The sequence below is a fragment of the Doryrhamphus excisus genome, chromosome 2, assembly GCF_030265055.1.
Source record: "Doryrhamphus excisus isolate RoL2022-K1 chromosome 2, RoL_Dexc_1.0, whole genome shotgun sequence".
NCBI classification, from domain to species: domain Eukaryota; kingdom Metazoa; phylum Chordata; class Actinopteri; order Syngnathiformes; family Syngnathidae; genus Doryrhamphus; species Doryrhamphus excisus.
In genome coordinates, this window is record NC_080467.1 from 7,939,746 (window position 1) to 7,952,257 (window position 12,512).

The 12,512-nt window shown below is 42.4% G+C and overlaps 2 protein-coding genes across 17 annotated transcripts in view; both read right to left on the minus strand.

Annotated features, from left to right (window-relative positions):
* znf618 (zinc finger protein 618) overlaps positions 1-3,526 on the minus strand; it is a 51,817-nt gene extending 48,291 nt beyond the window's left edge. For all 6 annotated transcript variants that reach the window (XM_058065064.1, XM_058065061.1, XM_058065060.1 and 3 more), the window contains exon 1: positions 65-3,526. The gene's annotated coding sequence lies outside the window, so the exon portion shown is untranslated. The remainder of the gene's footprint in view (positions 1-64) is intronic.
* A 150-nt stretch (positions 3,527-3,676) lies between these two features.
* rgs3a (regulator of G protein signaling 3a) overlaps positions 3,677-12,512 on the minus strand; it is a 92,932-nt gene continuing 84,096 nt past the window's right edge. For all 11 annotated transcript variants that reach the window (XM_058065057.1, XM_058065052.1, XM_058065051.1 and 8 more), the window contains 4 exons: positions 7,606-7,707; positions 6,184-6,245; positions 5,113-5,279; positions 3,677-4,128 (listed from right to left, as the gene is read on the minus strand). In XM_058065057.1, the coding sequence (XP_057921040.1) occupies positions 3,928-4,128; positions 5,113-5,279; positions 6,184-6,245; positions 7,606-7,707 (532 nt within the window). In that variant the 3' untranslated portion in view covers positions 3,677-3,927. The remainder of the gene's footprint in view (positions 4,129-5,112; positions 5,280-6,183; positions 6,246-7,605; positions 7,708-12,512) is intronic.

Sequence of the window (12,512 nt, forward strand, 5' to 3'; positions counted from 1 at the left end):
AAAAAAACTACAGAGTTATCCACTGATGACATCATAGATGGGCGACGGAGATGAATTCAGGTACCTCTTTCCGTGTCTCCATCCATCTATTCTCTTCCGGCAGTCTCAGTAGGGAATTCCAGACTTCCCGATCTCCAGCCACCTCTTCAAGTTCCAATGTTTCCATGTGGAACTGGAAACATGAACATAGGCCAACATGGACATTTTGTGATAAAAATATATTAAGATCACAGTTGCTTGCACTCATGCAGTGTATTAATAACATGACAAGACGCATACACAAAAATGTACTTGTTAGCTAAAAAAACATGCTAACTGAGGTTCCACTAAACTTGTTTTTCTTACAATCAAACCTTGGTGTTTGTACCTTTGTTTCGTGTATATTACTGCACGTAACAAACTTGTCTGTTTGCCTGTACTGTGCCCAAACACAGCACACCATGCATTGCTGACTCACTGATGACTCTCCGTACATTTGTTATTGAATGCAACTGCTAAATAACCCGCCATGGGACCAAAGGCCGGGATTTATGGGATGTTTGCATCAACAGTCTTACTGTTTTTTCAAAAACGGATCGATGAATAAATGATCACTGTTCTTGTGGTTGAATATGATCTATTACGACTCTAGTGGTGTTATTCCATGTCTAGAGGGCTGTAATAGTAAAAACCGTATTTAAGAAAGTCATAAACATCTTTTCTATGCTCTAACTCCAAAAGTTTCTATTTATTAATATTGAATCCAATCAGACCTGGAACCAGTCAACCGTGATAAACGAGGGACGACTTTGCATTATATTCTGCATGTAAAACGATACAATTATTCTCTCTAAAATGTGTGGGTGATTACTTTTTTTACATGACTTCCGATGTGATTTCATATGGTTCACTCTCCTATAGTTGTTTGGCCTTGATGACGGCCTGCACTCCATTATGGGCCATGGTTTTATTACGTGTGCATGACGAGCAGCTTTGCTGTACAAATGCACATATAAAAGTCCCTTATAAATAAATACAACAAAGTGCCGCATGATTTTTTTTTTTTTACAGCGACATCCCTGTCAAGGTTGCTGGAAAGAGGATTTCCTGCCGGGGTAAACGCAATAAAATGTTGCATAACAAGCAGTAAATATATAGTAGAGACTAAAAGTCCATGTCATTCCGAAGAGCCGCGACAGTGGCCATGTCCATTCGAGAGCCAGAGACAGCAGAGGAATCGGGAAGCAGCCTTATTTGGGAAAGAAGAAAACAGAAAGGCTGCGATGACAGCCGCGTTTCAAAACAATGACAGATTATGTGATGGAGAGTTGACACAGGAAGGAAACTTGGACAAAGGGAACCCGATCTTCAGACAGGGACTTCCCTTGCATGCGAAAATAGGTAGAAAAAGAATACGGTGAGGGTGAGAGGAGGAAACAAACCAAAAAGAAGTCTGTCAAAACAGATGGTAAAGAAGATTAGGCGGGCTGTTAGCGAGTCCAGCAGCACTTCAGACTGATCAAACCCCCCATTTAAGCACAAACAGCTCCAACTGTTTCCACTAATCCACCCCAGCAAAACACTCAAACCCAAACCTTTCACCCAATTGCTCTTCTTCTTCGGACATTGGGCCACGTCACCACAGGAACCATCTTCACCATCACCATGCCTCATCGGATTTACATTAAATACAATTCATATACTTTCCCTCAAATATTCAACTTCCAATATCTCATTTAGTCTCGATAAGGTGGTAAAAAGATCTTACCATTCTGGAGCATCCAAGAGTCCCACTGTGGACTGAGACAGAAAATGAACATGTACTAAGGTAGAAAAAGTAATAAATTATGAGAAACTCAAATTAAACTGATACACAGCTAAATTGTTGCCAATGACGAGCTAGCTAGTGGCTACAAGCTTACCTTTAAGTGGCTTTAAAACATCTGAAAAAGGTTAAACATATGTTTTGGTACATCAAACTAATATATCAACATTAATAATATAGATTTAGATTTAGTATGTTTCTGTTTAAGGTATCTATAAATGTAGAAACACTATTTGTGGCTAACCACACTATAAGTGGCTAACATGACTTGCTAGCTGGCTAAGCGGCGAAAAAAGACTAAAGATATGTTTTGGATACGTCAAACTAAACCATTAATATAGATGAAGTCAGACACACTTTTCTGTCATTTAAATCTTTTAGCGAAAGTATTGAGTAGAAAATGTCCCGAGTACACCACCAGACTGCCTTAAACTAGGAAGTGGCTAAGCTAATACCTGCTTGAGTCACACCCACACAGGGGAGTGTACTCCTCCCTGATTGGTTCAGGATGTGATCATGTGCTGGCATTTAACTGGCTCCAACTTGTGTCAGTCAGAGTGCATGGGTGTACTATCTTAGTGTGAGAAGGTTGCCAGGTAAAAATCGCTGAAGAATTTGATTGTAGAAATCATTAAACCCTTCAAAAAGAGAGCTTGAAATAATAAATCCCATTTGATGACATTTATTCCCATTATGTGGTATGCTAATGTCTTTAAAAGGGACAACACACACACACACACTCATGGACTTGTTCAGCTGATGGTTTTATTTATCATTAGCATTGGACACCAGATGCAATCTACTGTTTTCACGTTGCTATTGTAGAAGATGCATGTCGACTTGTAAACAGTGAAAATGATCAAAACGCATTCAGGAAAAGACTCCTTACAAGCAGTACAATGTATTGTATGTATAACCAGAAAAGGAGCTTGGTCTATTTTCCTTTTGTTATGTCTCAACATTACCGTACATGTCATCTTATAATAGTCTGGAGTCTCTTTTATGTACAGAAATACAGCTGAATCCCACTTTCACAGCCAGTGGAAACATACTGTGGTTTATTTTTTGCTTTTTTTTAATGTGATATCACATACTTTTCTTAAAGAATTATATTTACAATCATTCCCGGCTGCCTGCTGCCAGGGGTGGCCAACACACGCTTGCTTGCAATCCATGAAATACATGAGAGTTTACACTGGAAGTCAAACTTATAGCTCTAAGTTTCCTCTTCTCTCTTATCAAATAAAGTTAATACAGAGCTAAAGCCCCATAAAGTTCTACATTATCCAAATAAATGAACAAATAATAATAATATAACATGTAAAAATAAAAATATTGCACTTAAATTCAGGACAGCATTGGACCTGTTGGTGGTTAAGAGCTGAGTGCTTTTGGAGGATGTTTGAAGAAGCATCCGGCAAGTTACTTTTTCTTGTTTTTGCGCTTTTGCTGTTTTGTATATTGCTCAGTATAATAAGTACGGAGTGCCAGGAAAAAAAAAAAAAAAAACCCAAGTCGGAACTTGTCACGTCCTGAGAATGCTTCCTCGATATGAGCTACAATGTTTTTTTTTTTTTTAAAGGAATTTTTGGCTGTGAGCACAATTGTCCTGCTCCTCGCTGTGAGACAGTCTTTGGAGGCCAGTCCTTTGTTGTTGCTATTAGCGGGACTTTAAAAGTCTTTCCGTGCATCCGTGTGCATTCTTCGTCCATCTTTATCCAAGGTTTCGTAAGCGATGATGAAACGGTGCTACAATGTCTTCCGTCCCACAGGAAACGAAGATTTTGTCGTACCAACAGTTCATCAAGTGGTTTCATCTTTGACTACAATTTAGAAAATAAAAAGACAAACAGTACCGGACTGTCTTCAATGTCTGCGGGTTTGTTTTTTTTTTTAGCAAACCCCTGTCCTAACTCTCCAGTACAACTGGACCAAACAAAAAATAACAGTGATGAGACAAGCATCCAGCCCTCAATGAGAGGCTTTCTTTAAGCAGTCCACTCAAATAAAGACAATCCTTTGCCGTGTCCGCGCACAACAAAAAAAACACATCATCGGACGAGAGACAAAAAAACCTCGGCTGTGGGACGATGATTCCCAGTATCTTGTTTTGTTCTTGCCTCTTATGATGAAGAGGAAGTCGAAGTGGAGCTGGCCTTTTTTTGGTTGATCAAGTCCAAGTAGAGTTCCGAGCGCAGGAAGCGAGGGTACGAGTCCTTCTCCATCAGGCCGTATATCCGCCTCTGAGCCAGGTCGAAGCAGGAGCGCGTCACATTCTGCAGGTTGTCCTTGGTGTGATCCCGAGTGTAAGAATCCAGGTTCACCTAGAGAGAGAAAGACGATGCAAAACGGTAAGCGTGGCTTTTTTTTCCAAGTAGGCCTTTTTGTGATGCAAATGTACTGTATTTTCCGGACTATAAGTCACACTTTTTTTGATAGGTTGGCTGTTCCTGTGACTTGCACTCCAGAGCGACTTATAAATGAAAAAAGGGTTTATGTTACATAAACACTGGACACCTTTTCTGTTCATGTTTATTTTTTGTGTAGCTGAATAAGCATTGTGTTAGCATATCTTACACCTATTCAGCCTGTTCTCTATTCTTTTATTATTAGAACTTGCCTTCCAAGAGGACGTAATGTCTGTTTTGGTCAAGTAGTTTGGAAAATAAATTACCCGCAAAAAATGCGACTTACACTCCAGTGCGACTTATGTATGTTTTTTTTCTACCTAATTATGCATTTTTTGCCTTGTGCGACTTATACTCAGGAGAGACTTATAGTCCAGAAAATACGGTATTACTCTTTTGAACGCATATTGTTTCAGTCCCAGTCCCAGTTGATGCACTACACTGCCGATAGGGATGTCTTACAACTTCATGTCCAAAATACCAAACTATCCCTTGAAATTGTTATATGGCATTTTTCTTCTTCACCCATGACCCTCCCCCCCCAAATACCGTGTATTTTCATGACTTTACTATCAAAATATACACATGAAATTCCATCAACGGAGATATATTTTCCCTTTAAGTAGCAAGGCGCCTTTGCGGAACACTGCAAAATATGTGACACGCGAGCGCATGCTTTGACTAGGAAAATGCAGCGCCATCTGGTGGCCAATCATCAGATGGAACTCTTACAGGACAGCATGAGTTCATGTTAGCATAACTGTGAGGTCATTTTCAGTTTTCAGTGGGATGATTTTGGTCATTTGGAACAAGTGTTCCACGTTTTGTGTACTTTGGAATATTGGGAATAACAAAAGTGAATGGCACAGAATGTTCCGGAATATAGTCATCGAACCGTACCTCTTTACAAGACTGTATCGCAATGTACTCCGCAAATATCTTCTTAGCTTTGGAGCCCATCTTGGACTGCGACTTGATCTTCTTGTACTCCTCGCACGCCAGCCAAAATTCCAGATTCTCCTCGCTGAACTCGGTGCGCAGGAACGCTCTGAAAGCTGCCAGACCATCTGACGGAGAGCAGAGAGATGGTGACGATGAGGAGGATAAACAAAAGGGAGAGTTGACCGGGGAGCCATGGCAACGCTCCTTGGGAGTTTGAGCGCACAGAAATAGCCGTGGTTTTGAGTCGCGTGCTTGGAACAAAGCATTCGGAATCCTGCATGAACGTTCCTGCATGCATTTGCTCTCAGGATCGGCCATTTCATTATTGGAATGTTCAAATTGGAACTATACTGTTGTCTGATATAGTTATGGTTAGGGAGTGAAGTTTTTAAAATGCTTTTCACTTTTATGAAAGGGACCATTTTAGTGTTTAAGGTTAAAAACTGTTTTTTAATGTTTTTTTCTAATTTCTCCCCAAAAAAGCACGACTTAATATCAAATATTACACTTTTTTGTTACTGTGAACATGATATGGTTGTAATATGATACAACAAATATATTTGGAAACATTCCCAATATGGGATCCAAGGTTCAAACCTTAAACCCAAACATTCCACACTGCACCAACTTTTGGAAACCATTGCACATTTTGTGTTTTTCCTATAGAATAAATAACTTATGTGTATTGGAGGAAGTGTATAGTGATTCCAAGGTGGGTCTACCTGTGCATCTACTGGAGCTGCTCTTGTACTTTAAAACTCAATAACCGGTGAAGAAAGGCATCTCCGAGTAAGGAGAATAGCAGGAAGTGGAGCCCGCCTACACCTCCTCCACCTCCCGTCTGCACCTTTCCGTTCCCATGAATCAAGCATACGCGCTGATAAGCGGAGCCGAAGCAGGCGGGGTGGAAGAGATGACATTTCCATGAACAACACGTAAGGCGGCACTAATAATGATAATAATAATAATCACTATATCGTGTTTGCAGCCCGGCCACGCTACATGCAAAAATGAGCGGAACATACTTACATTTGTGTCCCAGCAGCTTGTCAAGCGAGTCCCCCCACTTGAGTGCCTCCTCCGGGGTGGGCCTGCAGATAAAAGCAGAGCGGTTCTTCAGTAAACCCATCTCTGCCAGGTTTCTCATTGTGTGACCCATAAAGAGCAGTAAAAAATGCTACTAGCAGGCTACTGTCTGTTGCCTCTGGCTAGCTTGTTGATGTAGCTAGAAGCCCAACCGTCCATTTAGTCCGTCTGCCTGACTCAGCTCTGGAGGGAAGGCTTTTATATCTCATGAATGGCGCTAAAGAAGGCGGATGGGGCGGGGCCTACAGCAAGCCAATGGCGTTGTGTTTTGGTTTGAAGGACACCACCCCCTTCAATCGATTGTCCGCAGCGACCACGCCCCCTCCCCTACAGGCAGTCCTTCATCTTCTCTGCCGTGAACCTTGTCTCTTCGAATGCTGGCTTATTTGGCGGCCATGTCCTTCAACCAATCTTGTTAGGGGACGTGCTAGGGGTGTTTTATTATTTTTAAGTAGTTTTAATAATTGACAACATGTGGTGTATTTGTCAAAAGAATAACAGCACATGCGACATAGTGGGGGGGGGGCATGTTTGACAGATAATAATCACCTTTTTGTGTGCAGCGGTTCAGGAGGTAAAGAGTTGGTTTACACTCACTAAAATGAATTATTAATATTAGTAATAGACAGACGGACAGAATACTTTATTAATATAATTTTACAACTTATTATTATAATATATATATATATATTATAATTTATTAATACATATAATATAATATTAATAATAATAATTATTATTAGACAATAAAAAAACAGAATTTTCAACTTTTTTATGTGAAAATTTATTTATTACAAAGAAAATTAAACAATAAATTATATATATCATATCATCATCATTCATAATCATTTCTCTAGATGTAAAGCTCTGAAATAGATGTGTCGTTCTATATTTGGCGTCTCGTAATGTATTGATGGAGTGACTCAGAGCTTTTTTTCCTGTCACTTACACACACGGGAGGGAATAAAAGTATCTTGAAAGTTGGAAGAGTTTGCAAACAAAAGGGGAGGAGTTATGCTAATTTTTAAAGATAATACCGGTCAATGAAGCTGCGTCTTTAAACAAGTGCCCTGCAGCAAAGACATGAGTACAAACATTTTGGGGTTTGATTTTGTCTTGAAAAGGAGGCGTCATGTTATGTTCAGGGTCGTTTTACGTATATTCCGGTCAACTAAATTTGGGAATCCCTTAATTGTCTCGCAAGATAACATCAACGTTACAGAATAAAAGAGCTGCAAGTCCGCAACCAAAAGCTCACCAGTACTTCAATTTTGAGTAATACTTGCAAAAAGTCCTCATGACAATCTGAAGTTGGGAGCCTAAACCTGTAAAAGAGGCTGGCATTGACAGGAAGTGGCAACTTACTTGACGGACTTCATAGTTTTGTCCAACTTTCCGGCTGTGTTGCTTCCCGGCGACTCGTTCCTCCGCCGCAGGAAAGCCAAGCGATTCTTCATGTCTTTGGCCCTGGGAGAAGAAGAAAGAATCATCAGAAGAGAGTCCCGCATCCTAAATGAGGACGATCCAAGTACGATACGATCCAAACCCACGCATGCCAGAAAAGATGAAGAAAATAAATACATGAGTACATTTTACTCGTCTTGCACAGGAATGATAAAAGGGGATATTCCAAAAAAAAAAACGAGGATGTCACTTGCTGTCGCTCATATCCAACAAAAACAGTCTCCGTTATATGTGCCCCTGGCAAGTTCCTTGGCTGGGACTGATCAACGTCTCCAGGAAGGAGGAGAGAGACTCAGTCCTCACTCGTCTTGTTGCATCACACCATCCTCTGGTGCCCGGAGGGGACGCTGATAGGGAGCTGACCCCAGCAGGCCAAGGCCGGTGCGCCCCCTGACTTTCAGCGCTTCATCCCCTAAAATCATCATGACCACCAACCCGTATCCCCCTATTTTTAACCACTCCCCACCGAACACCCCCACCACATTAGAGAGAGCCCAACCTCATCACAAGGTAGCGTTCGTTTCCCAGAGGCCTCCTCCGACGGAAATGTGCACATTTTCCTAATCCCACGGTGCATGTCCTGGCTTTTCCCGACCTGAAGCACACATGCGGCATAATTGGGACGTGACCTCACTCAACACCCATTTCCTGAGTCCCTGCTTTTGATTTCCACTGTGAGTTGGCTTGCCTGCGAATAGCGCAAAGCGACCGCGTGGTGCTGTTGGCGGCTAGATTCCACTTGAACCCCCATAAACTAATATTTCACGCACCCACAATGCTATTAGCCCGAATGCTAATCCTACGCCACGGCTGTGTGGAAAAGGGAAATAAATTATACACTGACGCACAAGTGTACACAAAAGTCCTGTTGTCTCCTCTGAGTTTTTCCTACCGAGGCAGGACAAGAACGGGCCTGTGCTCACGATGACTATTCCTAGCAGGCTAGCATGCTGCCACTCCGCTGCACAGTACTACCTCAGTTCGTAACATTTGGTTTTCCGTGTTGCAAGCGATGCATCAGTGGGGACAAGACACACTAGCAAACAATCACGTAGGAGCAAGGATCTCCTGTGTTTACTTTATGAGAAACATTTTACCCAAGAGGAGACTGAGGGCAGCCAAGAAAACAGAGCATTGGAGTACAACATTGACATAGCATAGGTGTTCATTTTTGTCATTTCTAGCTAAATATCACATAATAAGATACAAGAAATTACCTCATAGTACAGATGAAAAAAGCCAGTCATGTTGTTACTAGGGCGGCACGGCGGTCGAGTGGTTAGCACGCAGACCTCACAGCTAGGAGACCAGGGTTCAATTCCACCCTCGGCCATCTCTGTGTGGAGTTTGCATGTTCTGCCCGTGCATGCGTGGGTTTTCTCCGGGTACTCCGGTTTCCTCCCACATTCCAAAAATATGCTAGGTTAATTGGCGACTCCAAATTGTCCATAGGTATGAATGTGAGTGTGAATGGTTGTTTGTCTATATGTGCCCTGTGATTGGCTGGTGACCAGTCCAGGGTGTATCTCGCCTCTCGCCCGAAGACAGCTGGGATAGGCTCCAGCACCCCCTGAGACCCTCGTGAGGAAAAAGCGGTAGAAAATGAATGAATGAAGGATGAAGATACTAGAAATGACCTCATAGTACAGATGGAAAAAGTCAGTCATGTTGTTACTAGCTGCGATTACATTTTGTTTGATGGCGGCCATATTTTCACAACAATCTTGTTCAAATTGTACATATCTGTGTGTCAGTCCGCTAAAGGTGCAGTAAAAAAATGGGATGTTGGTGACTTTTTTGTGTGCATTTGGTGCCTGTCATTTCTATGAATGACTACGGCGTATAAAGCTATGACTTAGGGCAGGGGTCGGCAACCTTTACTATGAAAAGAGCCATTTTACCCCCTTGCCCACTGAAGAAAACAACAAGTGGAGGGAATTTGGGGGTATCAAAGTAATTCAGATAAGAAAAGACAAGTTAGAGTACTCTTGCTAGTATTGGAGATAAACTTACATAAATGTATGTGTAAACTACTGTAAACTTACCTGATTTGTTTACTCTGGCGCTGTTTTTAAATTATCTCTAATTTATTTTTTAGAATTGTCAAATAGCTCTGGGAAAGTATTACTTATTTTCCTTCATGTTTACCTTTGTGAGAGAGAACTGAATAGCATCCTGTCTGCTCAACCTCATGCTCGTCAGAACTCAGTCATGATGCCTTCATGGTCTCACACGATTTTTTAAAAACTCATTACAAAAGACGTGCATTTTCCCCAATCGGATGTTGAAAAATATTCAAGCACGAGGCTGCGGTCCATCAGGACCAAAACCTCACGCCACAAGAACAGTTTCTTCCTGTCTGCTGTCAGCCTCATCAACAAGGCCCGACCCCCCCCCCCCCCCCCCCCCACCCCGACACCTCACTGACACTCACTATATGCGTTACATTAACGCTCAGTTTGGACTCTTAGGACAAACAATCAGACTGCACTTTCAGAATAACAAACAAAAAACAGACTGTGTACATATATTTATACTGTTTATTTTGTATATTTTGTACTTCCATTTTTAATAGATGTGTCTGCACCTACTTCACCAAAACAAATTCCTAGTATGTGTTTGATCATAAACCATTTCGGATTCTGATTCTGATTACAAAGGGAGCCACAACAAAGAGGCTGAAGAGCCACATGCAGCTCTGGAGCCGCAGGTTGCTGACCCATGACTTAAGGATAAGTGATAAAACATCTATTTGCTTTGCATCACTGGGGACTTTTTCTTCCGTGAGCCCTCAAACGCTCTATCAAAGGCAGAAAATCCACATTTCACAATCCATCCCCCCCATTTTACTCTTAAGCCAAAAGAAACACCTCCACGTTGATGCGGCAAGCAGGAAAGGGTGAGAGATGACTCATCCAACTGATTGAAAAAAAAAAAATCTCATGGCACTGCATGAATCAGCCTTAAACCAGATGTGAAGTTCAGCGCTTTCTCTCCTGGAAAACAACATGGCTGCTCTGATGTGAACAAGCTCTCGCACTTGTCAGCCTGAGGGGATAATCTTACCCCAATAATAAAACCTCTTGCTGTTAAACAAACTCATAACAGCAGAGCGGGATTTATTGGCTTGGCTATTTTGGTGGTGACAGTGGAATTAACACTCGCCGTCTCTAAGCGTGGAAAATACTGTGCCGCTCGACAACAGACGATTCATTACTTCTGTCTTAGGTGAGGTGCCTACGTGGGAACGAGGTGAGGATGACGTCATGACTTGGAGGGGAAGCGTGTCTCTTTCCTGACACCGTGTGGTTGTCAAGTTCAATTGCACAAGTGATCACGTTCACTGTTTGAGTCCCAAATCCACAGGGCCATCCCATAAAGGGGGTACAATTTATAAACCATGACTGAAAGGGGCCTTGGAAAATATGAAAACAGGACTTGAGTCAATTTTTTTGGGTGGAATTCAAATGATATTTTGTTCACAGTGCACCAAATCCCGATAGCCGCCCCCCATGTGGGGGTATATTTAATGAGGGAGGGACGGTGATGATTCTAAGGAACCATGACAAGGGCACACCAAAATAGCAAAACATTACTCCATTTATTTAGTGGCGCTCAAAATTACTTTTTTTTCACAGGGCCCCAACTCCCTGGGGCCACCCCTGCCCCGTGTAGTCTGTTTATGTCCCTGAAGGTAGATTTTGCACTCCATAAGGCTAACTATCGGCCAAAAAGGCACAAGTATGTTCCCACACTACAGAATAAAAAAATGTCAAGGCTACAAAAGCGATATCCTTGAGAACGCCACCCTCGCCCCCGCCACCGGGGTCTCTTTTATTGCTAAAATAGATCACTCATCCTCTGATTTCACACAACACCCCTGCAATTATCTTAATCTGGTTTACCACTGGAACATGACCTCTTTGCAATGATCAAATTAGAACATTCCGACATTTCAACCCCCGCTAATGTAGGGTCCGTGTCGTGACACGGTCCCGGGTCCAAGGCAATGTGCTGACTGAAAGAAGCGTGCAAGGTCTTTAGCTTCCGCAAATTAAGTACCGGTCGGGGCCCTGTGTATTCCCTCATTGTGTAGCTCACATTATTAGACACACTAATAGCCCACCGCTGGCTATTCCTGGTGGTGTGCAAAGTAGGACGCACTCCCAGGGAGAGACGGCGGTCTGATGACTGTGTAGCATCCCAGGGTATGCACTGGTCGTCACCGTGACACTTTGGTGTTCAGGTTTTGGGCATGGTGACGTTGGCTGAATAATGCCCTTGGTGCCCTTTAGGGGCCAAGTTAGTAACCAAAACATGACAAAAACTGCCTTGTATTGGCCACAAACGTCAAAAATGGATGTCCATAGAATATATTAAGTATTATTACGTATACATTAGCATGTATCTGTTGCATTTTCATGTATTATGAAAATTATTCGATTGAGTGGTTAGCGCACAGACCTCACAGCTAGGAAACCCAAGTTCAATCCCACCCTTGGCCATCTCCGTGTGGAGTTTGCATGTTCTCCCCGTGCATGCGTGGGATTTCTCCAGGTACTCAGGTTTCCTCCCAAATTCCAAAAACATGCTAGGTTAATTGGCGACTCCAAATTGTCCATAGGTATGAATGTGAGTGTGAATGGTTGTTTGTCTATATGTGCCCTGTGATTGGCTGGTCGACCAGTCCAGGGTGTACCCCGCCTCTCACCTGAAGACAGCTGGGATAGGCTCCAGCACCAACCAACCCTCGTGAGGATAAGCGTTAGAAAATGAATGAATGAATGAAAATGACCGCTAACCGCTAA